Here is a 24,889-nt window from a genome sequence, read left to right as displayed (position 1 = left end):
TTTTTAATAAACTTGAAACTTGCACTCCCTTGCTTTCCTATTGTGTGATGTATTGTTTCCCCCTTTTTTATACAAATTGTAAAACGCTTAGAAAACTCGGTTTACGTTTTATCAAAATTTTAATCAACTTGAACTGTTAAGCAATGACAGACACTCCAGTCTCACTCCTGAGTAGGTCTTGCATTGCATTTGAGACTCCTTTCTGTGACACAACCATTCTTTGGTTGTAGGACCCAAACCTAGCACTCCAGTCTGTCCAGCCGTTGTTTATGTTTGAGACCCAAAGTAGCCATAGGACACAGTAAGGAAAGGTGACGAAAATGCAAAGAAATGTCTGTTTTATTTCCAGAAGCAAGCTGTTATTTTTTGACCAGCAGGCCCACTAATTTTGTTTTATTTTAGCAGCTAGTCTTCAGGAGATATTTCGTTGCCACCACAGCACATGTATCCACGTTTCAACCTGGAAAGCTTCATAGGCCCAATATCATGGTCAGAAGAATGAACCATTATAAACCACATTGCAAAAAGGGCAAGGTAGAGAGCTACAACGTGCATTTGCCAGTGGCACTGAACCAAGATCACAGGCAACTGCTGGACACAAGGATGGGCAGAAACAAAAAGGCTGCAGAGGTTACCAAAATGTTAGGAGGCCATTACAATCCATTTGATGGGGAAAGTAGCAGACAGCTAAACCACTGTGTCCTCAAATTTCTAATACAAACGAAAACCTCAAGAATCTTTTTTCACAAGAGCAATCAATTGCTGTTTCTGCATCCGTGTGTCGGGTGTGGGGCACTGGGCTAGTTCCTGTATCCCATAAGTGTCACACTGTCCTCCTCGCTGTGTCTGGTTCTCAGAGCTCCTGCTGAACCACAGCACGTCTACGATGCAGCCACCAGCTCTCCTTTTGGTCTGGCCTTGACAGCTTCTTTGTCTACACAGAGGAAGAGACAACTATATTAGAGACCGATTTAGGGGCTCTGACTGATATTACAGTGGACAATGACAAAGGGATAGCTGCAGCCTCAGCACAGTTTCAATATACCCTAAAGTTCATTGTGGACATGTAATAAACCAACATAAGACCAGTTAGCTTTTAGCTCAATTCCAGTTAAGACCAACCAGCCCTTTCATCCTCCCAATCCTGGCTGAAAGTAGATCAGAAAGTTACAGAATTTTTGATAGCAACCTTGTTTCTTGCCATTGCCATGGTACAAGAAGCAAGGGCAGGGAAGAGGAATAGGACGGTTTTTTTGTGTTTTTAGTCAAAAGGGTTTTATCTTCATGATCTTATCAGATTTGTTTGGTTTTGTATATTCATGTTGTTACCCACCTAGAATTGTCATCCCTGGCCTCGGGCACTGACAGCTTCCCTAAGCATCCCTCCTAGCTATTCTCAGCTCTTTATTGCCTCTTGGTCCCAATTGTAAGTAATAGCTCAGAACAGCTTTTTCAGCACCTGGAAAGAAGAGGTTAACAGCAGCCCGCAGGCTCTGAGTTCTCTTCCACAGCCATAAAGCTGGCCGATGAGGAGCACCACAAAAGAAACATTAAAACCATGGAGCAATCCAATTCTTCCCCTTAATGTTTTCTCTGAATTCTGCTTTACATTGCAACAAAAGGGACTCTGGTTCGGGAGACAACACAGATCACTGATCCTGTCAGCTGGCCACTGCGAGGGAGACTCGGGTTAAAATCATTGAAGAGAGGAAGGGGAAGCACTGAGGGGTTCAGTCATTGATCTTGTCTAGGCCCTGAGGATGAAGGAAGAGGACGTAACAGCTACATGTAAACTGTCCGAAACCGATTTGGAGAAGTGCTACACAATAGCATACCTGGGAAGTTTTCGGGGAGTGTCTCTGTTGGTGCCTCTGGAAGCTCTAAGTCTCCCTGTAGAAGCATTACAGACAAAAAGACATTAGTACCAAATAGCAAGCTCTCTGCTCCCTTCCCCTTCCACTGTGCTGGAAATTCATTCACTGATGTAATCCTTAGGTTTTTTCTCTAGTACATTTCATATGGTAATTTTTCTTGACTAATGAGAAGAAAGGATCACGTGAGGTCCCACCTGAACAATAGCATCCAACTCCTCCAGAATCGCCTCTTCATCTTCTGCAGTGAGGCTGCCAGCGAGCATTTCATCAATTTGCTGTAAAAGGTACAAGGAGAAGCAGGGTAACGACTGCAAGGAGCATTCTCCACCCCTCTGTGGCCCCCAACCTCTCAGCCCCCCTCCCACATTCCCGTCATCCTTCAGCTCTGATCACACACATACACATCCCCCCATGAGCCCTCCATTCTCAGACCCCCCCACCCCCCGGCATCTACCCACTTACTCTCTGGTATTCAATAGATTCTTGTGTTTCATCCATGATTCTCTCCACTTCCTCTACTGACATCACCTTCAGACACAACAGAAAAGGTATAATCAATTCAGCTCTTATGTGCGGCAGGAAAAGGATAAAGTATTAAGAGAAGTATGCTTAGAGCCACAGCTGCACACCTTGATATGGTCTGAAAGAGTGAAAATAAACAGTGGAGATGTCCAATCAAAATCTATTTCACAAATCTCTTTTATTCATGTCAATGACTTGACATGTACATGTTTCGGCTGCACTGGCCTGCATCAGGCGTCTTAAAATATTGAAAAGACAATGGTGACTTAAATAGCCACGCGTGCTGGACCATTTTGAAATACTAATGTTAGGCTTTGAAAAGAAGTGGCCCAGGATCCAAAATGCTTCTGTGGTATGAAAGTCAAAGCCTAACACGTGGATATTTAAGTCCATCCATTCAAGAGAGTAATCAAGGAACTGAAAGGGGTTATAGCTGAACTGCTTCAACTAATAATCAATCTGTCGATGAAATCGGGAAGGATTTTGGAAGACTGGAAAGTGGCGAATATTATGCCGATCTTCAAGAAAGATTCGAGGGGAGATCCGGGAAACTACAGGCCGGTGAGTCTGACCTCGGTACCGGGAAAGATGGTAGAAGCACTGATAAAGGACCACATCGTTGACCACCTTGATGGACACGGCTTCAGCAAAGGAAGATTTGCTTGACAAACTTGCTGCACTTCTTCAAGGGAGGGTGACCCGGTCGACATTGTATATCTGGACTTATTTGAATTTTTATGGCCTTAATTTACTATAATTTTATTAGTTGCTCATCCTTAATTATCACTCCTCTATTTAAACTATGTTATTACCCTAACTTTTAGATTTTAAAAGATGCATTCTTATAGTCTTTATTGTATTTAAGATTGTTAACCTTTTCTTCAGCTTGTATTTTAAATTGACTGTATGTACTTTTGTTGTTAACCGCTTCGAACTTCTGGTATAGCCATATATAAGAAATAAATTCTTATTATTATTTCAGAAGGTCCCGCATGAACGACTACTTCGAAAAATTGCGAGCCATGGGATTGAGGGTGAAATACTCACGTGGCTCAAAAACTGGTTAGAAACATAGAAATAGACGGCAGATAAGGGCCACGGCCCATCAAGTCTGCCCACTCCGGTGACCCTCCCTATCTATCTTTGCGGATAGATCCCACATGTCTATCCCATCTGGCCTTAAAATCCGGCACACTGCTGGCCTCAATAACCTGAAGTGGAAGACTATTCCAGTGATCAACCACCCTTTCAGTGAAGAAGAACTTCCTAGTGTCACTGTGCAGTTTCCCGCCCCTGATTTTCCACGAATGCCCCCTTGTTGCCGCGGGACCCTTGAAGAAGAAGATGTCTTCTTCCACCTTGATGCGGCCCGTGAGATATTTGAATGTCTCGATCATATCTCCCCTCTCTCGACGCTCCTCGAGTGAGTAGAGCTGCAAATTCCCCAACCGCTCCTCGTACGGGAGATCCTTGAGTCCCGAGACCATCCGGGTGGCCATTCTCTGGACCGATTCCAGTCTCAGCACATCCTTGCGGTAATGCAGCCTCCAGAATTGCACACAGTACTCCAGGTGCGGTCTCACCATGGATCTATACAGTGGCATAATGACTTCAGGTTTACGGCTGACAAAACTCCTGCGTATGCAACCTATGATTTGCCTTGCTTTGGATGAAGCTTGCTCCACTTGGTTTGCAGACTTCATATCTTCCCTGACAATCACCCCTAAGTCTCTTTCTGCTTCAGTTCTTGTCAGGATCTCGCCATTTAGGGTGTAAATCTTGCATGGATTTTGGCTTCCCAGGTGCATGACTTTGCATTTTTTGGCATTGAAACTGAGTTGCCAGGACCTAGACCAGTGCTCCAGCAGAAGTAAGTCATGCACCGTATCGTCTGCCATTGCTTTTTTGTCTGTTGAGCTTTTGCTCACTACATTGCTCAGTTTGGCATCATCATCGAATAATGTTATTCTACCTCGGAGCCCTTCTGTCAAGTCTCTTATATAGATGTTGAACAAGATCGGTCCCAGGACGGAGCCCTGTGGCACTCCACTTATCACCTCTGACATTTCGGAGGGGGTGCCATTCACCATCACCCTCTGAAGCCTACCTCCAAGCCAGTTCCCAACCCATTTGGTTAATGTGTCGCCCAAACCTAAAGAACTCATCTTGTTCAGCAACCTGTGGTGTGGCAAGCTATCAAATGCTTTGCTGAAATCCAGGTAGACGATGTCCAGGGACTCACCAACATCCAGCTTCTTCGTCACCCAGTCAAAGAAGCTGATCAGGTTGGATTGGCAGGATCTCCCCTTAGTAAATCCATGTTGGCGGGGATCCTGTAGATTCTCCTCGTCCATGATCCTATCCAATTGGCGTTTGATTAGGGTTTCCATTAGTTTGCTCACTATTGAAGTGAGACTCACTGGTCTGTAGTTTGCCATCTCCATCCTGGAGCCTTTCTTGTGTAGTGGAATGACGTTAGCCGTCTTCCAGTCCATCGGGACGTTACCTGTACTAAGGGAGAGATTGAAGAGCGCGGATAGTGGTTCCGCCAAGACATCACCCAACTCCCTGAGTACCCTGGGGTGTAGGTTGTCAGGCCCCATTGCCTTGTTGACCTTGATTTTTGACAGCTCGCAGTAGACGCTGCTGGGTGTAAATTTGAAATTACTAAACGGGTCTACTGATTTGATCCTTGTCTGTGGCTGAGGGCCGATTCCCGGCACCTCGCGGGTGAAGACTGAACAGAAGTATTCATTTAACAGTTGGGCTTTTTCCGAGTCCGTCTCTACATGGTCTCCGTCTGGTTTTCTGAGTCGTACTATCCCGCCCGAGTTCTTTTTTCTGTCACTAATATACCTGAAGAAGGATTTATCTCCCTTCTGGATGTTCTTTGCTAGAGACTCCTCCATGCGGAATTTGGCCTCTCTAACTGCCGCTTTGACGGCTCTTGATTTGGTCAGATAATCTACTCTGGAGTCCTGAGTCCCTGATTGTTTGTAAGAGATGAATGCTTTTTTCTTCTCTTTGATGAGGTCCAAGATTTCCATAGAGAACCACTGTGGCTTGTTGTTCCTACTCCGTTTGCTTACTGATTTAACATAGTGGTTTGTTGCTTCCTGTATAGTGGTTTTCAAAGTGGAGCACATTTCTTCCACGCTGTCGGTGTCTGCTTGGATTTGTAGCGCCTGGTGAACGAAGTTTCTCATGTCTTGGAAGTTTGTGTCCTTGAACTTGAGAACCTTGGTCAGTGTGGTAGATTTCGTGAAACCTTTCCTGAGATTGAACCATATCATATTGTGGTCGCTGGAGGCCAAAGTTTCACCTACCGAGACCTCTGTGATACTTTCTCCATTGGTAAGTACCAAGTCCAAAATTGCCTGATCCCTTGTTGGCTCAAATACCAGTTGCCTGAGTCCTGCTCCATTCAAAGAGTTTAATAGCTTCCTGCTGCTGCCGGAAGCAGAGGAAAGCGTGACCCAATCCACATCGGGCATGTTGAAGTCACCTACCAATACTGTGTCCCCCCGCAAGGTGATATGCTCTATATCTCCGATTAATTCCATATCTAGGTCTTCTTGATGTCTTGAGGGTCTGTATACTACGCCAAGATACAGGCATTTGTCCTTCCCTCTGGCCAAATTTACCCAAAGGGATTCCCCAGTGTACTGTACATCTGTGATTCTGGTGACCTTAATGTCATCTTTAGTATATAATGCTACCCCACCTCCCAATTTGCCCTCCCTGTCCCGACGAAGCAAGTTGTAACCTGGTATGACCATGTCCCACCCGTGGGAGTCTGTGAGCCAGATCTCAGATATCGCCACCACATCCAGGTCGGCATTCCTCATTTCTGTTTCCAAGTCTAGGATCTTGTTTCCCAGACTGTGGGCGTTGACGTACATAGCCCTCCATGTTGTGTGCTTGTTGTATCTCAGTGGGGACAGTCCCTCTTTATCGACTAGGACACCATTAGTATTTTTTGCGTGTCTCTTACACTCCCTAGACCCAGAGCTACAGCGTGTACCTATCCCGGACTCCCCATGACTACAGTGTGCTCCTATCCCAGACTTGGTAATGTGTGTACCCTGTGGGGGTATTCCCGTTTGGGCTACTTGAGCTCCATTAGTGAAGTTTATAACGTGTGCACTCTCGCTGGTCCCAGAATTACAGTGTGTACTCCCTCTAGACCCAGAATTGCTATGTGTACTCTCCTTAGACCCAGAATTGTAATGTGTCCCAGAAATGTAGTGTTTACTTAGTTCAGCCTCAAAAGAGTATTGGTAGCCCGTACCCTCCCCCAACTTACCTAGTTTAAAGCCCTGTGTAGTAGGCGGGCTAGACGGTGTCCAAGGACGTTCTTCCCCCTCTTGGTCAGGTGTAACCCGTCTGGTCCAAGCAGTCCTTGCAGTGCCTCTCCGTGGTGCAGGAACCCAAAGTTCATCTCCTTGCACCATTCCTGCAGCCAGTCGTTCACCCTCCGGACTCGATCCTCCCTGGCACTGCCCTTGCCCCTCACTGGGAGGATCGAGGAGAAGACCACCTGCGCATCCATCCTCTTCAGCTTCTCCCCCAGGGCTCTGAAGTCTTCGGGAATGCTTTCCGGGGTGCCCCTGGCAGTGTCGTTGGTTCCGACGTGTATGAGAATCATAGGGAAGTGATCTTAGGGCTTGATGAGTCTGCCCAGGCTAGCAGTTACAGTTGGCAGATAGAAAACAGAGAGTGGGGGTAAATGGAAAAGTGTCACCAGTGGAGTGCCGCAGGGTTCGGTGCTTGGGCCTGTGCTCTTCAACATATTTATAAATGACTTGGAAATTGGAACGACGAACGAGGTGATTAAATTTGCAGACGATACGAAGTTATTCAGAGTGGTGAAGACGCAGAAAGATTGCAAAGACCTGCAACAGAACATAAACACGATCAAGAAATGAGCCGCGACCTGGCAAATGAAGTTTAACGTGGATAAGTGTAAGGTGATGCATGTCGGTAACAAAAATCTTATACACGAATACAGGATGTCCGGTGCAGTACTCGGAAAGACCCCCCCAGGAAAGAGACTTGGGAGTACTGGTTGATAAGTCAATGAAGCCATCCATGCAATGCATGGCGGCGGCGAAAAGGGCAAACAGAATGCTAGGAATGATTAAGAAGGGGATCACAAACTGATCGGAGGTTATCATGCCGCTGTACCGGGCCATGGTACGCCCCCACCTGGAATACTGCATCCAGCACTGGTCGCCGTACATGAAGAAGGACACGGTACTACTCGAAAGGGTCCAGAGAAGAGCGACTAAAATGGTTAAGGGGCTGGAGGAGTTGCCATACAGTGAGAGATTAGAGAAACTGGGCTTCTTCTCCCTTGAAAAGAGGAGACTGAGAGGGGACATGATCAAAACGTTCAAGATAATGAAGGCAATAGACTTAGTAGATAAACACAGGTTGTTCACCCTCTCCAAGGTAGAGAACGAGAGGGCACTCTCTAAAGTTAAAAGGGGACAGATTCCGTACAAACGAAAGGAAGTTCTTCTTCACCCAGAGAGTGGTAGAAAACTAGAACACTCTTCTGGAGGCTGCTATAGGGGAAAACACCCTTCAGGGATTCAAGACAAAGTTAGACAAGTTCCTGCTAGACCAGAATGTATGCAGGTAAGGCTAGACTCAGTTAGGGCTCAGTCCCTTGACCTAAGGTCCGCCACGGGAGCAGACTGCTAGGCATGATGGACCACTGGTCTGACCCAGCAGCACGCCTGATGCAGGCCAGTGCGGCCGAAACATGTGCATGTCAAGTCACTGACGTGAATAAAAGAGATTTGTGAAATAGACAAAGCTCACCTGTTTTGATTGGACATCTCCACTGTTTGTTTGACTCTGAAAGAGAGGAACCATGCTTCTCTCACTGCAGGCTCTGGCCCAAGACTAGGAAAGTATGTACTGTATAATGGACCTCTTTGGGAGTAAAGGATTGCTTTACATCTTAGACCATAAAATACATTAATAATTTATGTCAGAACTCAGGCCCTGAACATGGCCCATTACCCACCTCATGCATTTTCTTCAAACATTCATTGCCCACTTTCAGTCCTTCAATGACTTTCATTTCTATTTGGGTAAATTCAAGATCTTGAACCTAGAGAACAAAACATAGACCATCAGCACGATCGCTCTCTCCCTGAGTTGTTATCATGCTTGGATATTTCTGCCATATTCTGAGGCTTTGTAATCTCATCACATCAAGTAGACCGGAAAGATGACAGTAGAGAATGGCACAGGGACAAATTTTTCCCTGATTATACCCATACCATCAAATTCTTTTCCTATCCCTGCAAACTCTGTCCTCATCTGCACAAGCCTCAAACACTTGAAAAGGTGTTCGAGTTTTTGTGGTTAAGGCAGAGCTTACAGGAATGGGGCAGGGAAATTGAGTTTTGCAGGGACGGGGACAAATTTGGCCCCATGTCATTCTCTAGATAACACTTGTTCCATTTTCATAAGATACATGCTGAGGTTCTCAGTGCAGTACAAGAAAAAACACACCACCACCTAAAATAGATAAATAAAGCAAATACATTATGCTATGGTGAAATTGTGTCTCATACCTGATCATTTCCTCTCCTTCCTGAACAAGTGGTTATGGTGGTAGAGAAAAACTGATCTCTTCTAGTAGCCCAACAAGAGTTTCAATGAATAACATGCCTTTACCAATACAAGAGATGACACAGGAAATTACAGAGCCAGATTCACCTACCAGGCGCTCCAAATTACTGATTTGGTTCTCAGTTTTATCCAGAAGTTGCTCCTGGTATCTTTTCTTCTTCAAGAGCAACTTAGCTTTCCTGGATGAACAGAAAACAGGAAAAAAAATGGCAAACCGCACCATTCAATTTTGGTTACACTCAGGGAAGTGCAGGAGTTGCAAATGAGAAAGGGCAGAATTAGGAATTGAGAACAAATAAAGACCATGTGACCTAACCCGTCTCTCCTTCCATCCCTTCCTCTCGCTCTCTTGAATTCAAACAGTCTGTCTTCACATGCAAGAAGGGAAACTTAAAAGCAACATGAGGTGTGTTGTGTGTGTGTGTGGGGGGGGTAACTTACAGGTACAATCCTGGCCACTTTTCTGGGAAGGCTGGATGGACCATTCTGGCCTCTCTAACTGCTGCTAATACCATTGCTAAGATTCTCTGAGTGAAAAGATCATTCCATGATCATTGAACATAGATTTAAGATCATTAGGCTTTATACAAGCCACGTTACTCAGCATAATGGAAAATATAGAAACAAAACATTTTTGTGGTAAGGAAATCTTCCATTTGTAAGGGGCTCAGAATAAACTCCAATGGGGCCAATGCCCTTTTTTCTGCCAAAATTTTTTCTCTCACGTACTCTTTCTTGCCATCTCGTAGCAGCTGGCGAGCCACCTCTCTCTCCCGTTCCAGCTGCAGAGTGATCTTCCTCTGGTATTGTTTCAGGTCATCTCTCTGCTGCTTCAATTGCTAAATGAGGGATACAATGGACTTAGAATACGGAACCAACATTTGTAACTATAGAAATGCAGAATGATAAAGTTTGATGGATGGATGGGGGATACTTCTTGCCATCGTTCCCCTGCTTCTCCTTGAAATACTTGCTGGCAGTCTGACTGCAGAAGATGAATAGTCAGATTGCCAAATCTCGACTGTACAGCTATGCTACCTCCAGACCCTTCAGAATTCAGCAATTGGTTTGTTAGGTAATGCAAAGAAATTTGACCACATTCCCTTGCTCTTTGTCAAACTGCCCTGGCTTCCAGTTAAATATCGTTCATGGCTGAAGACACAAACCATCTTGTCCTTCCTTCCCCTAAAACTGCTTAGTATGAATCCCCCAGGAATTCTGCATTTTATTATCTCTCACCATCTCTTTGGAATAATTTTCCCGCTTTTATCCGAGCTGAATTGACATTTCCCAGGCTTAAGTCGTTAGTGAAAAATGTACTTCTGTTTTGAGTGCCGTTTTCCTGTCGATGGACTGCAATTGTTTGTGAATGCCTGTCTTACATAGGGCCTGTTTTACAAAGCAGTGCTAGCGGCCCTGAAGTCCATACAGATTTAAAGGGCTTTGGGGCTGTTGCCACACGGCTTTGTAAAACAGGCCCATAATTTTGAGTGAAAGATGGAGTTCTTTTTCAATGGGCTCCGGACAGCTCCTCGGGGTCAGGACCACCACCCACCCGCAACCAGGATTCCTAAAAAGAAGTTATTTCTCACTCTGTCTCACAGGTGTTACTGAGCTAGGGTGTAAGCTGGGGCCAGTTCACTCTGTCAGACTGGAGATGTTCTCTTGGGGTTCAGCCACTACACTCGGACTAGGTTCTGCTGTCATGCTGAAGAAACAGTCAAGTCCAACTGGAACTCTTTTATTTAACTTGCTGTTGAATTAAGTCAGCAAATTTGAATCAGGCTCCTACGGTCAGTCATGCTTCTTTCTCTTAAGTCTCTTGACTTTGATCGAGTTTTCTTTCAATCTCTGTCCTTCCCTCAGGAACCAAGAAGGAGTCTCCCTCGGATTACAGGGACTTGGCGGGAGAATTGAGGATCGCCAAACCTCTTTCTCAATCTGGGTAGTGAAATGAAGTTCAGTCTATGTCCCCTTCCAGGCATCAAGTAGGGCTTTGGTGGGAGAAATGGGATCAAGCAAAAGCCTTGAGTTTACTCTGCACTTCCCCTTTATATCCAAAAGAGGCCTCCTACTCCTCCTGGATTTTCTAGCCACATCTTTACACTTAATGGCCATCTGGAAAATCCCATGGCAGAGAGGCATTTCCAGGGTGTCAGATTTCCTTCCTCTGGCCTGGCCCCCTTCCGCCCCCAGCCCAACCTCCTGTCTCGGGAGAACATCACATGTCAATGTTCAGCTTGGGAACATGCAAAACCCAGATAAACTGCTGGGCTCCGGGCCAGAGGCCACACCTGGTTTTTCTTGGGTGTCTGGTAACCCCGGTCCTCGAGAGCCGGAGCCAGGTCAGGTTTTCAGGATCTCCAGCATGAATATGTATGAGATGGCTTTGCATGCACTGCCTCCTTGAGATGCAAATCTATCTCGTGCATATTGATTGTGGAAAACCTGACTTGGCTCCGGCTCTCGAGGACCGGGATTGCCTAGATCAGACACGGGCAACTCCAGTCCTCGGAATCCAATTCCCCCAATGAATATGCATGAGATCGATTTGCATCCACCCCTGGCCCAGATGACTCCTGTCGGAGAACGGCAGCTACAGGTAAGTCAAAGCGCGCTCACCAGCACCGCCTTGTCCTGCTCCGTCACGCGGCTCCGTCTCTTGCGCCCGAACAGGTTGCCCATGGTGCCGGGAGCGGCGCTGGGCCCTGCGGCCTCCGCCCACTACGGGGCCCCCGCAGGGACAAAGCGAAACTCCGGAAGTGCGACGTCCCGCCGGCGCCTTCCGCTTCCGGGAGGCAGAGCCTGCCGGGACTTGAAGTGCTGCGAGAGAAGGGACAGCGCGCCACAGCGCCCCCTGGCGTGACTCCCGCCACTGCAGGCAGGTGATCGCCAGTGGAGGCGGGATTTGAACCCGATGCAAGTTTGGGTTTTACAATCAGGTCCTCAAGCATTTTCCCTATTTGCCTTCAACTTTGTGACTATACAATCAATTAGTGGACAGAACCAATCAAATGGTGGTAAAAGATCAGGCCGGGGTTTTGCCCCTGGAGCAAATCTTCACATATGGATTAGAATTCCTGGGTGTCCAATTGACTTCCTCCGAGAACCCCCACATAAGACGCCTTGTGTCCTTTCCTTGAATTGGACACCCAGGAATTCTAATCCATATGTGAAGATTTTCTCCAGGGGCAAAACCCCGGCCTGATCTTTTACCACCATTTGATTGGTTCTGAGCACTTTGAATATCAAATAATTGGTTGATATACTGAAAGTGGGTGTTTTTTGCATTTTGTTCTGTACCTGGTAACTATCACTTTTCCCAGTTTCTTGTTGGTTAAACTTTTTTTTTATCCTTAAATTGTTTTTAGTTTATTTTTTTATATATATATCTTTATTAATTTTGCATCTTACAACAAGTGTATCAATAATTGAAATTGAATACATCACTTGAATTTCTATCATATTTAACATTAATACATAAAATTTAACCCCTATAAAATATTCTTTTCTATGGATCCAAACATTTAATAAAATTCAGAATTCCCCCCCTTCCCTTACATGTACTTATAATGGAAAAATGGTATCTATTCATTACAATCATTTGTCAATGGCCCCCAGAACTTTTAATTTTTTTTCTAATTCCTTTTTTGCACACTGGCAGGAAAAGAGGATGGCATATTGCCACAGTGGCTACAGGGAAATACTTTTAAAATCAATAGGAGGACTTTTTTTCACTCAGAGAATAGTTAAGCTCTGGAACGCGTTGCCAGAGGATGTGGTAAGAGTGGATAGCATAGCTGGTTTTAAGAAAGGCTTGGACAAGTTCCTGGAGGAAAAGTCCACGGTCTGTTATTGAGAAAGACATGGGGGAAGCCACTGCTTGTCCTGGATTGGTAGCATGGAATGTCGCTACTCTTTGGGATTCTAGAATCTTGTGACTCTCTAGGATTCCGGAATCTTGCTATTGTTTGAGATTCTATATGGAATGTTGCTACTCTTTGGGATTCTAGAATCTTGTGACTCTCTGGGATTCCGGAATCTTGCTATTCTTTGAGATTCTGTATGGAATGTTGCTACTCTTTGGGATTCTAGAATCTTGTGACTCTCTGGGATTCCAGAATCTTGCTATTCTTTGAGATTCTGTATGGAATGTTGCTACTCTTTGGGATTCTAGAATCTTGTTACTCTCTGGGATTCCAGAATCTTGCTATTCTTTGAGATTCTGTATGGAATGTTGCTACTCTTTGGGATTCTAGAATCTTGTTACTCTCTGGGATTCCGGAATCTTGCTATTCTTTGAGATTCTCTATGGAATGTTGCTACTCTTTGGGATTCTAGAATCTTGTTACTCTCTGGGATTCCGGAATCTTGCTATTCTTTGAGATTCTGTATGCGCAGTGTTTTTCAACCTTTTTTGGGCAAAGGCACACTTGTTTCATGAAAAAAATCACGAGGCACACCACCATTAGAAAATGTTAAAAAATTTAACTCTGTGTCTATATTGACTATATATAAAGTAATTCTCTTGAATAGGAATCAAATAAACACAAAGAAAGTATTTTATAATGCTGCCACCGCCAACACCTAGGCCTAGGGACAACACTGGAGGGTGGCCAGCTGTGCACCCCCTTGGGACGTAAACCCGGGGTGGGGCAGACCGCCCCCCCCCACCCTGGTATGCCACTATCTATACCTCACTCCCTCCTTATGACCAAAAATTCTCCTTTCTTCTATTCCCCGTGTACACAACCATCTCTTTCCCTCCCTTCCTCTCTCCAAAGTCCATGCCTTCTGTGTCCAAACACTCATTCCCTCCCTTCCTCTCTCCCAAGTCCATTTCTTCTGTGTCCAAAAACGCATTCCCTCCCCCACCTCAGCATCTCTTTCCCTCCCTTCCTCTCTCCCAAGTCCATTTCTTCTGTGTCCAAAAACGCATTCCGTCCCCCACCTCAGCATCTCTTTCCCTCCCTTCCTCTCTCCCAAGTCCATTTCTTCTGTGTCCAAAAACGCATTCCCTCCCCCACCTCAGCATCTCTTTCCCTCCCTTCCTCTCTCCCAAGTCCATGCCTTCTGTGTCCAAAAACCCATTCCCTCCCCCACCTCAGCATCTCTTTCCCTCCCTTCCTCTCTCCCAAGTCCATGCCTTCTGTGTCCAAAAACCCATTCCCTCCCCCACCTCAGCATCTCTTTCCCTCCCTTCCTCTCTCCCAAGTTCATGCCTTGTGTCCAAAACGCACTCCCTCCCCCCTTTTGTGTTCCGTGTTTGCCTCCCAGCCCATCTTTGCAACTTTCTCAGCAAAACGAAGCTCAAGCCGCAAGGCTTGTCTTCTGCTTCCTGCCTGCCCTGCCGCGCACAAATAGCCGAACGGAAGTATTCTCCGACGTCAGCGCTGACATCGGGGAACGCTTGCGATCGGCTATATGTTAGCTGCAGGGCAGGCAGGAACAGAAGACGAGCCTCGCGGCTCGAGATGTATTGAACTCTGCGGGTCCCCCGTCCAGCTCTCTCCTGTCCACGTGGGGCGGACCGCCCCTCTCCCTGGACCGCCCCTCTCCCTAGACTGGTGGTACTGCCCTGATGGCGGCCCTGACCGTACGGCACACCAGGCAACATCTCGCGGCACACTAGTGTGCCGCGGAACAGCGGTTGAAAAACACTGCACTGTATGGAATGTTGCTACTCTTTGGGATTCTAGAATCTTGTTACTCTCTGGGATTCCGGAATCTTGCTATTCTTTGAGATTCTGTATGGAATGTTGCTACTCTCTGGGATTCTAGAATCTTGTTACTCTCTGGGATTCCGGAATCTTGCTATTATTTGAGATTCTGCATGGAATGTTGCTACTCTCTGGGATTCTAGAATCTTGTTACTCTCTGGGATTCCAGAATCTTGCTATTCTTTGAGATTCTGCATGGAATGTTTCTACTCTCTGGGATTCTAGAATCTTGTTACTCTCTGGGATTCCGGAATCTTGCTATTCTTTGAGATTCTGCATGGAATGTTGCTACTCTCTGGGATTCTAGAATCTTGTTACTCTCTGGGATTCCGGAATCTTGCTATTATTTGAGATTCTGCATGGAATGTTGCTACTCTCTGGGATTCTAGAATCTTGTTACTCTCTGGGATTCCAGAATCTTGCTATTCTTTGAGATTCTGCATGGAATGTTTCTACTCTCTGGGATTCTAGAATCTTGTTACTCTCTGGGATTCCGGAATCTTGCTATTCTTTGAGATTCTGCATGGAATGTTGCTACTCTCTGGGATTCTAGAATCTTGTTACTCTCTGGGATTCCGGAATCTTGCTATTATTTGAGATTCTGCATGGAATGTTGCTACTCTCTGGGATTCTAGAATCTTGTTACTCTCTGGGATTCCGGAATCTTGCTATTCTTTGAGATTCTGCATGGAATGTTTCTACTCTCTGGGATTCTAGAATCTTGTTACTCTCTGGGATTCCGGAATCTTGCTATTATTTGAGATTCTGCATGGAATGTTGCTACTCTCTGGGATTCAAGTTTCAAGTTTATTAATTGGCTTGTTCAATCGCTTAATCGGATTTCTAAGCGATGTACAATAAAATATACATGTAAGGAAACAAAAACATTACATACAATTAATTAATTATAACGTAAACAAAAGGTAAGAGGGGATGAAATACATTTTTTTATAGTAAAGAAAGAACATACAGGGAGAATACAAAAGGAAATTGAAAAAAAACAAAAGAAAGCAATATAATTCACTAGAATGACACTTTATAAAAAAGTTTAATTAATTTGCAAATGCATCTTTAAACAAAAAGGTTTTTAATTCGCTTTTAAATTTCCCAAACACCTTCTCCTCCCGTAAAAACATGGGAAGCGCATTCCAGATCTGGGGAGCTGTACAAGAGAAGATAAATTGTCTTCTTGTGCTAATAACCTTCAACGAAGGAATTGACAAAAGGTTCCGTTCACTCGATCTTAAAGTTCTTTTAACTGAATATGGGATAAGTAATCTGAATAAAAATGCTGGAGTCTTATTTTCTAATGTTTTAAAAATAATTGTACATAATTTGTGTGTAATTCTATGTATGACTGGAAGCCAATGAGCCTTTTTAAGGAGTGGTGTCACATGATCAAATTTTTTAGATTTTGTTATTAATTTAATAGAGGCATTTTGAATAATTTGTAATCGTTTAATTTCTTGTGACGCAATTCCTGTAAATAATGAGTTACAATAATCGATTTTAGACATCACCAGAGAGTGAATAAGAATATTAAGTGCTTTGGGACAGAGGAATTTAGAAATGGATCGAATTTTCCGCAACCTATAGAAGGTGGTTTTGACAATACTACTAATGTGATCGTGATAATTAAGTTTATTATCAAAAATTACTCCTAGAATTTTAGTATTTTTAACTAATTGAAGAGGAATATTATGAATCAAAATAGGAGCAACTAAAGAAAGATTTTCCTTCCAAGGAAACAACATGATATTTGTTTTTTTAATATTGAGGGCCAATCTGTTTTTGTCCAGCCAATGATGAATTTGCTCAAGTTTTCCATTAATTGTTAAAATTTCATTTATGTCGTTATCTTTAAGGGGGTACAATAACTGTATATCATCAGCATAGGCAAAAACATGAAATCCTATAGATTGACATAATGTCAAAAGAGGTGCCAAAAATATATTAAAAAGTAAAGGTGAAAGTATTGATCCTTGAGGAACCCCATATGATATTGGTGAGGTTGAAGAAAAAGAATCATTAAAAATTACTGTAGATGTGCGATTACTGAAATAAGATGTAAACCATGCTAGAACATCATCTTTAACCCCAATAGTTTGAAGTCTAGCAAGGAGTAATTGGTGATCAATCGTATCAAACGCTGCTGAGAGATCAAGAGATGTTAAGAGCACCGATTGATGATGATCCAGGAAATATTGAATTGAAGTTGTCATACCAATTAGTGAATGTTCTGTACTATGGTGTTGTCTAAAACCAGTTTGATTGGGATGTAACACATTTGTTTGCTCAACAAACTCTGAAATCTGGTTAAAGACAATTTTTTCTGTTAACTTTGCTAAAAATGGAATGTTGGATATTGGTCTGAAATTAGACAAATCATCATGATTAGCATTTTTATCTTTAAGAATAGGTCGAATAAAGGATTTTTTCCAATCTAGTGGAACTGTTTGTTGTTTTAAACTTTCTGTTACTAATACATGAATCTTGTTACTCTCTGGGATTCCAGAATCTTGCTATTCTTTGAGATTCTGTATGGAATGTTGCTACTCTCTGGGATTCCGGAATCTTGCTGTTCTTTGAGATTCTTTATGGAACTTTGCTACTCCTTGGGTTTTGGCTAGGTACTAGGGACCTGGATTGGCCACCATGAGATCGGGCTACTGAGCTTGATGGACCATTGGTCTGACCCAGTAAGGCTATTCTTATGTTCTTTAGACCAAGGCTAGACAACTCACGGGGACCCTACTGCCAGCAACTTTGGACATGACATCCAGGATTTATCCTTCCTGGTCACTGCAAAGGGATCTTATTCCTCCTCTCTCCCACCCCTAACCCCCCCTAAAGGTTAATACAGCTGGGAGTGGTTGAGCTGCATGATATAATCTTCCACACTTGGTTTCATGAATTCAAGCATCACAGATTAGGCTGAAGGGATTAGATAATTTTCTGAAGTTAAAGGGGATAGAAGGGTATAGAGAGAAGATTACTATACAGGTCCTGGACCTGATGGGCTGCCACGTGAGCAGATTGCTGGGCACGATGGACCTCTGGTCTGACCCAGCAGAGGCACTGCTTATGTTCTTATGTTATGTTCTTATGCACCGCTCACACTAAAAACGACACATTCACAGTACAGGCCAAAAGTGAAATAAACAGGAGTGAGGACAGCTGCAGTCTGAAAGGACCACAATGGGAATAATAATTCAGGTGGCAAAACATATGATGAACAAAAGGAGCAACACCAGAAGCCTACCTCAGGAACCACTACCAGCAAACCAATGGAGTCAGAAAAATAGGGGGAAAGTGAAGCTAGCTCAGTAAAGCTTAGAGAGGCAACTATGGTTGGCTTGATGGGGTGGGGGGAGTGGAGGGAGGGACTGACTGGTAAAGTGGGTGTTTGGTAAGGTAGGGGAATCTTGACAACAAGGAAGGAGGGATAAGAGAAGATGGAGCTGGTTAAATTGCAACAGGGCAGGGGAATTTGGTGTGCAGGAATGGTGTAAGTTTTTTATTATCCATCACAGAATGGAAAAACAGCCTTGATACATCAGGCCTTAAAGCAGGGGTCTCAAAGTCCCTCCTTGAGGCCACAATCCAGTTGGGTTTTCAGGATTTCCCCAATGAATGTGCATGAGATCCTATGTGCATGCACTGCTTTCAATGGGGAAATCTTGAAAACCTGACTGGATTGCGGCCCTCAAGGAGGGACTTTGAGATCCCTGCCCTAAAGGAACTACAGTAGAATCTCAGTTGGTGTACATCTGAGGGTGCTGAAGGAACTTAGGGAAGTTCTGGTAGCTCCGCTGACTGACATTTTCAATGCGTCTCTAGAGTCGGGAGTAGTACCGAAGGACTGGAGAAGTGCGGATGTGGTCCCTCTCCACAAAAGTGAAAGTAAGGAAGAAGTAGAGGATTACAGGCCAGTAAGTCTGACTTCTGAGGTAAGCAAATTAATGGAAACACTTTTAAAACAGTTTCTGGAATCCTGTGGATTACAGGACTGGAAGCAACATGGATTAACTAGAGGTAGTAGGTCTTGTCAGACAAATCTGATCAATTTCTTTGACTGGGTGATCAGAGAATTGGATAGAGGATGTGCGCTAGATGTGGTGTATTTAGATTTTAGCAAAGCCTTTGACAGTGTTCCACACAGACGTCTGATAAATAAACTGAGTGCCCTTGGGATGGGTCCCAAAGTGATGGGCTGGCTCCGGAACTGGTTGAGTGGAAGGTGACAGAGGGTAGTGGTCAATGGAGATCGCTCTGAGGAAAGAGATGTTACCAGTGGTGTGCCTCAAGGTTCTATTCTTGGACCTGTTCTTTCTAACATTTTTATAAATGATATTGCTGAAGGGTTGTCGGGTAAGATTTGCCTCTTTGCGGATGATACCAAAATCTGCAATAGAGTAGACACCTCGGATGGTGTGAATAACATGAAGAAAGAACTGGCGAAGCTTGAAGAATGGTCTAAAATTTGGCAGCTAAAATTTAATGCTACGAAATGCTGCAAAAAAATATTAAAAAAATAAATTGAGGGAACGGTACAGTTTAGGGGGTGAAGAACTTATGTGAACGACAGAAGAGTTGGACTTGGGTGTGATTGTAGGTGATGATCTAAAGGTGACAGCAAAAGCTAGAATGATGCTAGGTTGCATAGGGAGAGGTATGGCCAGTAGGAAAAAGGAGGTATTGATGCCTCTGTATAAGACTCTGGTTAGACCTCATTTAGAATATTGTGTACTATCCTGGAGGCCTCACCTTCAAAAAGATGGAGTTGGTCCAGAGGAAGGCTGCTAAAATGGTGCATGGTCTTTGTCTTAAGGCGTATGGGGACAGACTTAAAGATCTCAATCTGTATACTTTGGAGGAAAGTCAGGAGAGGGGAGATATGATAGAGATGTTTAAATACCTACGTAATGTAAATGCACATGAGTCGAGTCTCTTATTTGAAAGGAAACTCTGCAAAGAGAAGGCATAGGATGAAGTTAAGAGGTGATAAGCTCAGGAGTAATCTAAGGAAATACTTTTTTTTACAGAAAGGGAGGTAGATGCATAGAACAGTCTCCCAGAAGAGGTGGTGGAGACAGAGACTGTCTGAATTTAAAAGGGCCTGGAATAGAATCTCTCGGAGAGAGAAAGATAATGGTTACTACAGATGGGCAGACTGGATGGGCCATTTGGCCTTTATCTGCCATCATATTTCTATGTTTCTATCTGTCAATGGTGAATGGATGCCAGATAACTGGGTTTTCTCTCTTCAACTTTACATCCTACTTCAAACACTGCATTAAGACCATGCCGTCTTTCCATGCTGCTCACCGCCTGACGGAGTTCTGCCAGCTCCAGGAGACTTTTTCTCAGATTAGTCTCTTTATGCTCCAGGCCACGTATGATGCTTTTGAATTATCCTCTAGGGTTAAGGCCTTTGCGGTGGCTATGCGTCGCTTGGCCTGGCTGCGCATAGTGGACATGGACCCCAACTTGCAAGATCGTCTGGCAAATCTTCCTTGCTTGGGCAACGAGCTGTTCAATGACTCCATCGAGGCAGCTATCAAATGCCTCTCGGAGCATGAGAGGTCCTTCGCCTTCCTGGTGTGGCCTAAGGCAAAGGCTCCTCCTGCTAAGCCATACAAGCTACCTCCTCGGCACTATCCCCAGATCTCCATACTCTCTCTCCTTCCTGCTCTGAAGCACCAGTGCAGCATCACTCTTGAGCCGCAAACCCCTCCTCCCTCGCTCAAACCCTGAAGCAGGCGATAGTCCTGAGCAGCGAACTCTCTCGTTCCCTTCTTTCCTTGAAGTGGCAGCAGGAGGCAGCACTCAAAAGGCTGTTCACAGCAGGGCCTTTCCTTGAGGGAGGGAGTGTGTGTGTGTTGGGGGGGGGGGGGGTTTACAGCTCAGGACTGCTGCCACTAGTCCTTCCAGACATGATTTTTGTTTTGTTTTTTTTGCGGGTTGGTTGAGAGTGCCAGTTAACTGAGTATTGGTTAAGTGAGATTCTACTGTATAGCAGACCTTGGAGAAGGAACCGCAAAGTCTCAGGCACCAATAATCGGAGAGTAATGCTGTCTGATTCACTTTGGTGAATAGATTCATTGTCTGAGAAAATCAGACTGACCGATTCAGAGACCAGCTCCCCCTCCCGTGAGACCTGACATACGTTCAAGGCCTCTTAAAACAGCCACAATGGCATCAGGACAGTCAGCAGTGGCATCATTCTGAACAAGCTGCTCACAGCCTGCCCCACCAGGGCCTTCCCTCTGCCGTGTCACTGATTTCATTACTGACGACGTGGCAGAAGAACGGCCTAGCAGGGCACCTTTGCTGCTTTAGGAGGCCTCAGAGGTATGGCAGGGCTCCCGATGATAAAGTCAGTGAGGTGCTGCTGCTCAGGGGGATGGGAGGGAGGGATGGAAAGCTGCTACACAGGGGATTTGGGGGGAGGGGAGGAAAGCTGCTATTGAGGAAAGAGGAAGAATTGTTGGAGTGGAGGAGATGAAGAGAGAGAAGAGGTAGAAAGGGGCGAGAGGGAGAAATGTTGGACATAAGGTGGAGGGCAGGGAGAGATGGTACATGGGGCAAGAGAAAGAAATGTTGCACATCATAATGGATGGAGGAAGGGAAAGATGCTGCATGGAAGGGAATAGAGAAGTTTCACCCAGGGCACAAGGCAGGGAGAGAGAGAGAGAAAGATGGTAGATAGTGGGAAAGAAACAAATGTTAGATATGGCAGCGGAAGGTAGAAAAAAATAATTGTATTTTCTATTTTGTGATTACAATATGTCAAGATTTGAAATATGTATCCTGCCAGAGTTGCTGTTAGACAACGAGTGTGAGCTAGGACCTAACAGAGAGAGGACGTGGGGTTGGAGAGGGAAAAGGCTGCAAAATAAACGGACTGAATTGGAAAGGAAAAGCGAATCAAATCGAAACATTTTCCCTGAATCGGCCAACACTACTGGAGAACTTTCTGAAGCTCCCTATCATCCTCAGCAGAGGCAACGAGGAGGTTGACAACACTCCATAGTAATGGCTCCAAACATCTTTTCCAGATCACTCTGTGATTAAGGTTACCAGGAAAACCCCAGGTCATTTCTTTCCAAAACCAGGCGGCTTTTCTGAGTTTTGGAAGTCCTCAAGCTCGGGACCGCGTCTGGAGGATCTCTGTGCACGTGTAGACGTCTGCATATGGACAGAGGCCCTCCAGACCTTGGAGGAGATAGGAGGTTCAGCTGGAGGCAGGACCAGGTCTCCTCTATTTTTATTTTATTTAAAGAAGAAGTTGGCAACTTTATCTGTGACCAATCCCCTCCCCCCACCAGCCCGAAAATGCATGACACCAAGTCACCATGGTGTAGGATTTTCCAGGGAGTTACTAAGATTTCAGATTGTGGCTAGCACAGTTTGACGAGGAGGAGGCCCTTTCCTCTTTGGAGTGATAAAAGGGACTGCAGTCGGCAGCTCCTGGCTTCTGGAAGTTCTTAGCTCTGCCAGAGCCCAGTGACCCAAGGGGACTCCTAAGCATCTGGGAGGGAACAAAGAAAATAACAAGAGATAGGGTTACCAGACCTATAGACCCGCCCAGTTCCACCCACCACACCCCTAGCCCCACCCCCTCAGCCTGCTCATCTCAGTTGGGAGGGCATCCGCACAACGCAATGTCACATATGTATGACATCATTACATGGCATCCATGCATGCCCCTCCCAACGCGATCTGCTTTAAAGCCGACAGGACGCCCGGCCATGCCCTCTAAAAAGAGGCCATGTCCGGGTAAATCTGGACATCTAATAATCCTAACGAGAGAAGCCTGTGGTTACGCCTGGCTCCTGCCGAGGCTTGATATTTGGAGGGAGACTCTCTGAGTTACCCAGGGAATGGGCAGAGAAGTGATGAAATTGGCTAAAAAGGGTGGGGTACTAGAAGGGCTTCGTTACCCAATCTCCTGTAAATCCTGGATCCTAGAGGGAGGTCCCCCTTATTTTGGTGCCTCCAATGGGGATGGACAAAGGAAAGAAAAGAGGAACTGAACTATATGTACCTGAACCAAATTAAGACTTTTTGTAGATAGTGGCTGCCGGGTCCACAGGAGAAGAGAAGTCTAGAATAGGAGCAATGCTGGACCCACAGGGGAGGGGGAGATACCAGCAAGAGCAGGACAAAAAGAGATGTGGCCCCTTTGGGGGGGAATGAGAAAAGGAAAAGAAATGCTGACCCGGGGGGGTGGGAATAGCTGGGAAGGAGGAAAGAAGCTGGCCTTTCTGGAGGCGGGAGAAAGTGGACATGGGAAGGGATAAGGACAAAGAAGAGTAATTCTGGGAATGAGGGAGGGAGGGAGGAGAGAGATGATGAAGAGGGCAAGAAAAAGGACACAGAGAAGGGAGATGCTCAACGTAAGAGGAGGTAGGGGCAGCAACACAGAGTACTGGACAGGATGGAGATGGAAGAGAATTGATCAACAAGAGAGAATCAAGCAGAAGCCAAACATTTTCTGTTCATTGATTAGAATATGTCAAGTTTATGGAATGCACACGGACCAGAGCTGGTTGAAGGCCATGCAAGCAGACACTAGATGTCCTCTTTGCTACATGGCAATGCAACAGCCATCCTTAATTAGCACTTAACAACTGCTCCATGCCTGGTGTTCTGTTATGCCTACTAAAAGATGGTTTTCTCTAGGATTTATTAAATTCTGTACATTTTGACAAGGCAAAGAGTGGGTGTGGTGTGGTGTTGTGGTACGGTCCGTGTGCTACGGGCAGCTGCATTCACTTGCACTGCAGAGGTCATAAGATTGTGAGTCTGGTGGGGAAATTCCTCCTGTACCCAGGTGACCTAAATCCAAATAAATATGATCAGGAGAGAAGTGTCCCTTCGACTCTTGGCCCAGGCAGACACGGGGTGGAAAGGCAGAGTCTAGCTTTGCTTTGGGTTTCATCCATTTAAATTCCTTTGAATTCACCTGAGACTGGCAGGATAAGGTCTTCTCGCCAGCTCCCTCCTCTCTCCTTTGCTCCTGTAGTGCTTAATGGGATTTGATTGTTTCGACACACACACATAGCCCTAACTACTGTCCAGCCATCTGCCAAGAGCAAGTTAATAAAACAGCGAGGAACATTATTTGGCTAGTTGCCATACCACAGAGTACTCAGTGTAAACCATTGAATGAGTTCATCCAAGCGGTGGACTTGGTGTTTCTGCAAACGCTGGTATTCTTGGTAATATGCAGCTTTATTTCATTTCACAGTGAGCTAAGATGCTCCAAGGACTTTACAACCAACCATATCTAGGTATCAGGAATGAATCGCTGGTCAGCAGATTTTGCAAATTGAGAACCTAAGAAACAGGACAAACGGACTTGGTCAAGGACTTGAACCCATCTCCTAGCTCCCAAGCTATTTCTCCAACCTTGTGATAAATTAATCTATGAGCAGACTATAATGGACAAACACTGTAGAGCCCATCCATGGTATCCCACCTCAATCGTTTTGGTCCAAGCCATTTCTAGGAACGACCAGTACTCAGCTTCTTAACAGGTGATGTTTAGTTTCAGCTGGTTAGTAGAAAGTATCGTAAATACTCTAAGAAAGCAGGATAGATAAAAATCAAATTTTTAAAAATAAAAACATAGATTTTCTTGATTTAAATTGGATTTTTTAATAGAATGCTTCAAGGAAAAATTTATCTAAAGATAGTTTTCTATTTAAGATGCATTATAGTCCAAAAGTTATTCATCATGAAATAAGGATTAGTTTTTAATTATGTTGTATGTTCATGCAATGTTTAATTTTTGTGGTAAATGAATTCCATTAATCCTTTCATAATGTCAAGGGCAATGTTTCTAGCTAGAAGATAGTACAAGGGCTGATGAAAAGTTCTCGGCCCAACCGACAAAGTTGGGGCAGTCTCCACTGAGGGCTTACACACTTGGTCCAGCAATTTTGCACTTTTGTTTCCATTCTGTATTTTTCCAACAAAACAAAAAAGTGGAAATCGCTGGACTGAATGTATAGCTCTCGCTAGAGACCAACTTTGTTGGTTGGGCTGAAAACTTTTCAGTGGCCCCTCATATCACAGATCAAAACTATGAATTTGGGTCTGCAGAGATGACAT

At 44.8% G+C, this 24,889-nt stretch overlaps 1 protein-coding gene and 1 long non-coding RNA gene across 2 annotated transcripts in view; one reads left to right on the top strand and one right to left on the bottom strand.

Annotated features, from left to right (window-relative positions):
• Window positions 1–321: 321 nt before the first annotated feature.
• CHMP6 (charged multivesicular body protein 6) lies at window positions 322–11,827 on the bottom strand. The gene is made up of 8 exons (XM_033960077.1): window positions 11,670–11,827; window positions 9,777–9,886; window positions 9,139–9,226; window positions 8,434–8,520; window positions 2,337–2,402; window positions 2,069–2,149; window positions 1,836–1,890; window positions 322–934 (listed from the first exon to the last, which is right to left on the bottom strand). The coding sequence occupies exons 1-8, from the start codon at window positions 11,730–11,732 to the stop codon at window positions 882–884; spliced, it is 603 nt and encodes a 200-aa protein (XP_033815968.1). The 5' UTR covers window positions 11,733–11,827; the 3' UTR covers window positions 322–881.
• The window catches only part of LOC117367500, a 57,311-nt gene continuing 43,942 nt past the window's right edge, over window positions 11,521–24,889 (top strand). The window contains exon 1 of the long non-coding RNA XR_004540777.1: window positions 11,521–11,649. This is a non-coding gene — a long non-coding RNA (uncharacterized LOC117367500). The remainder of the gene's footprint in view (window positions 11,650–24,889) is intronic.

This window comes from Geotrypetes seraphini, chromosome 10, assembly GCF_902459505.1.
Source record: "Geotrypetes seraphini chromosome 10, aGeoSer1.1, whole genome shotgun sequence".
Classification (NCBI taxonomy): domain Eukaryota; kingdom Metazoa; phylum Chordata; class Amphibia; order Gymnophiona; family Dermophiidae; genus Geotrypetes; species Geotrypetes seraphini.
Note: the sequence above shows the minus strand (reverse complement) of the source record. Positions and strands in the feature narration are given on the sequence as shown.

Bases quoted from the DNA above. Each gene is read 5' to 3' on its own strand.
- CHMP6 (XM_033960077.1), bottom strand. From the start codon at position 11,732: ATGGGCAACCTGTTCGGGCGCAAGAGACGGAGCCGCGTGACGGAGCAG. The intron at 9,227-9,776 runs GTACGTGAGAGA...CTGTTCATCCAG, and splicing joins CTACGAGATGGCAAGAAAGA to GAAAGCTAAGTTGCTCTTGA. The intron at 935-1,835 runs GTATGCTATTGT...TCCTCTGTGTAG, and splicing joins ACTCCCCGAAAACTTCCCAG to ACAAAGAAGCTGTCAAGGCC.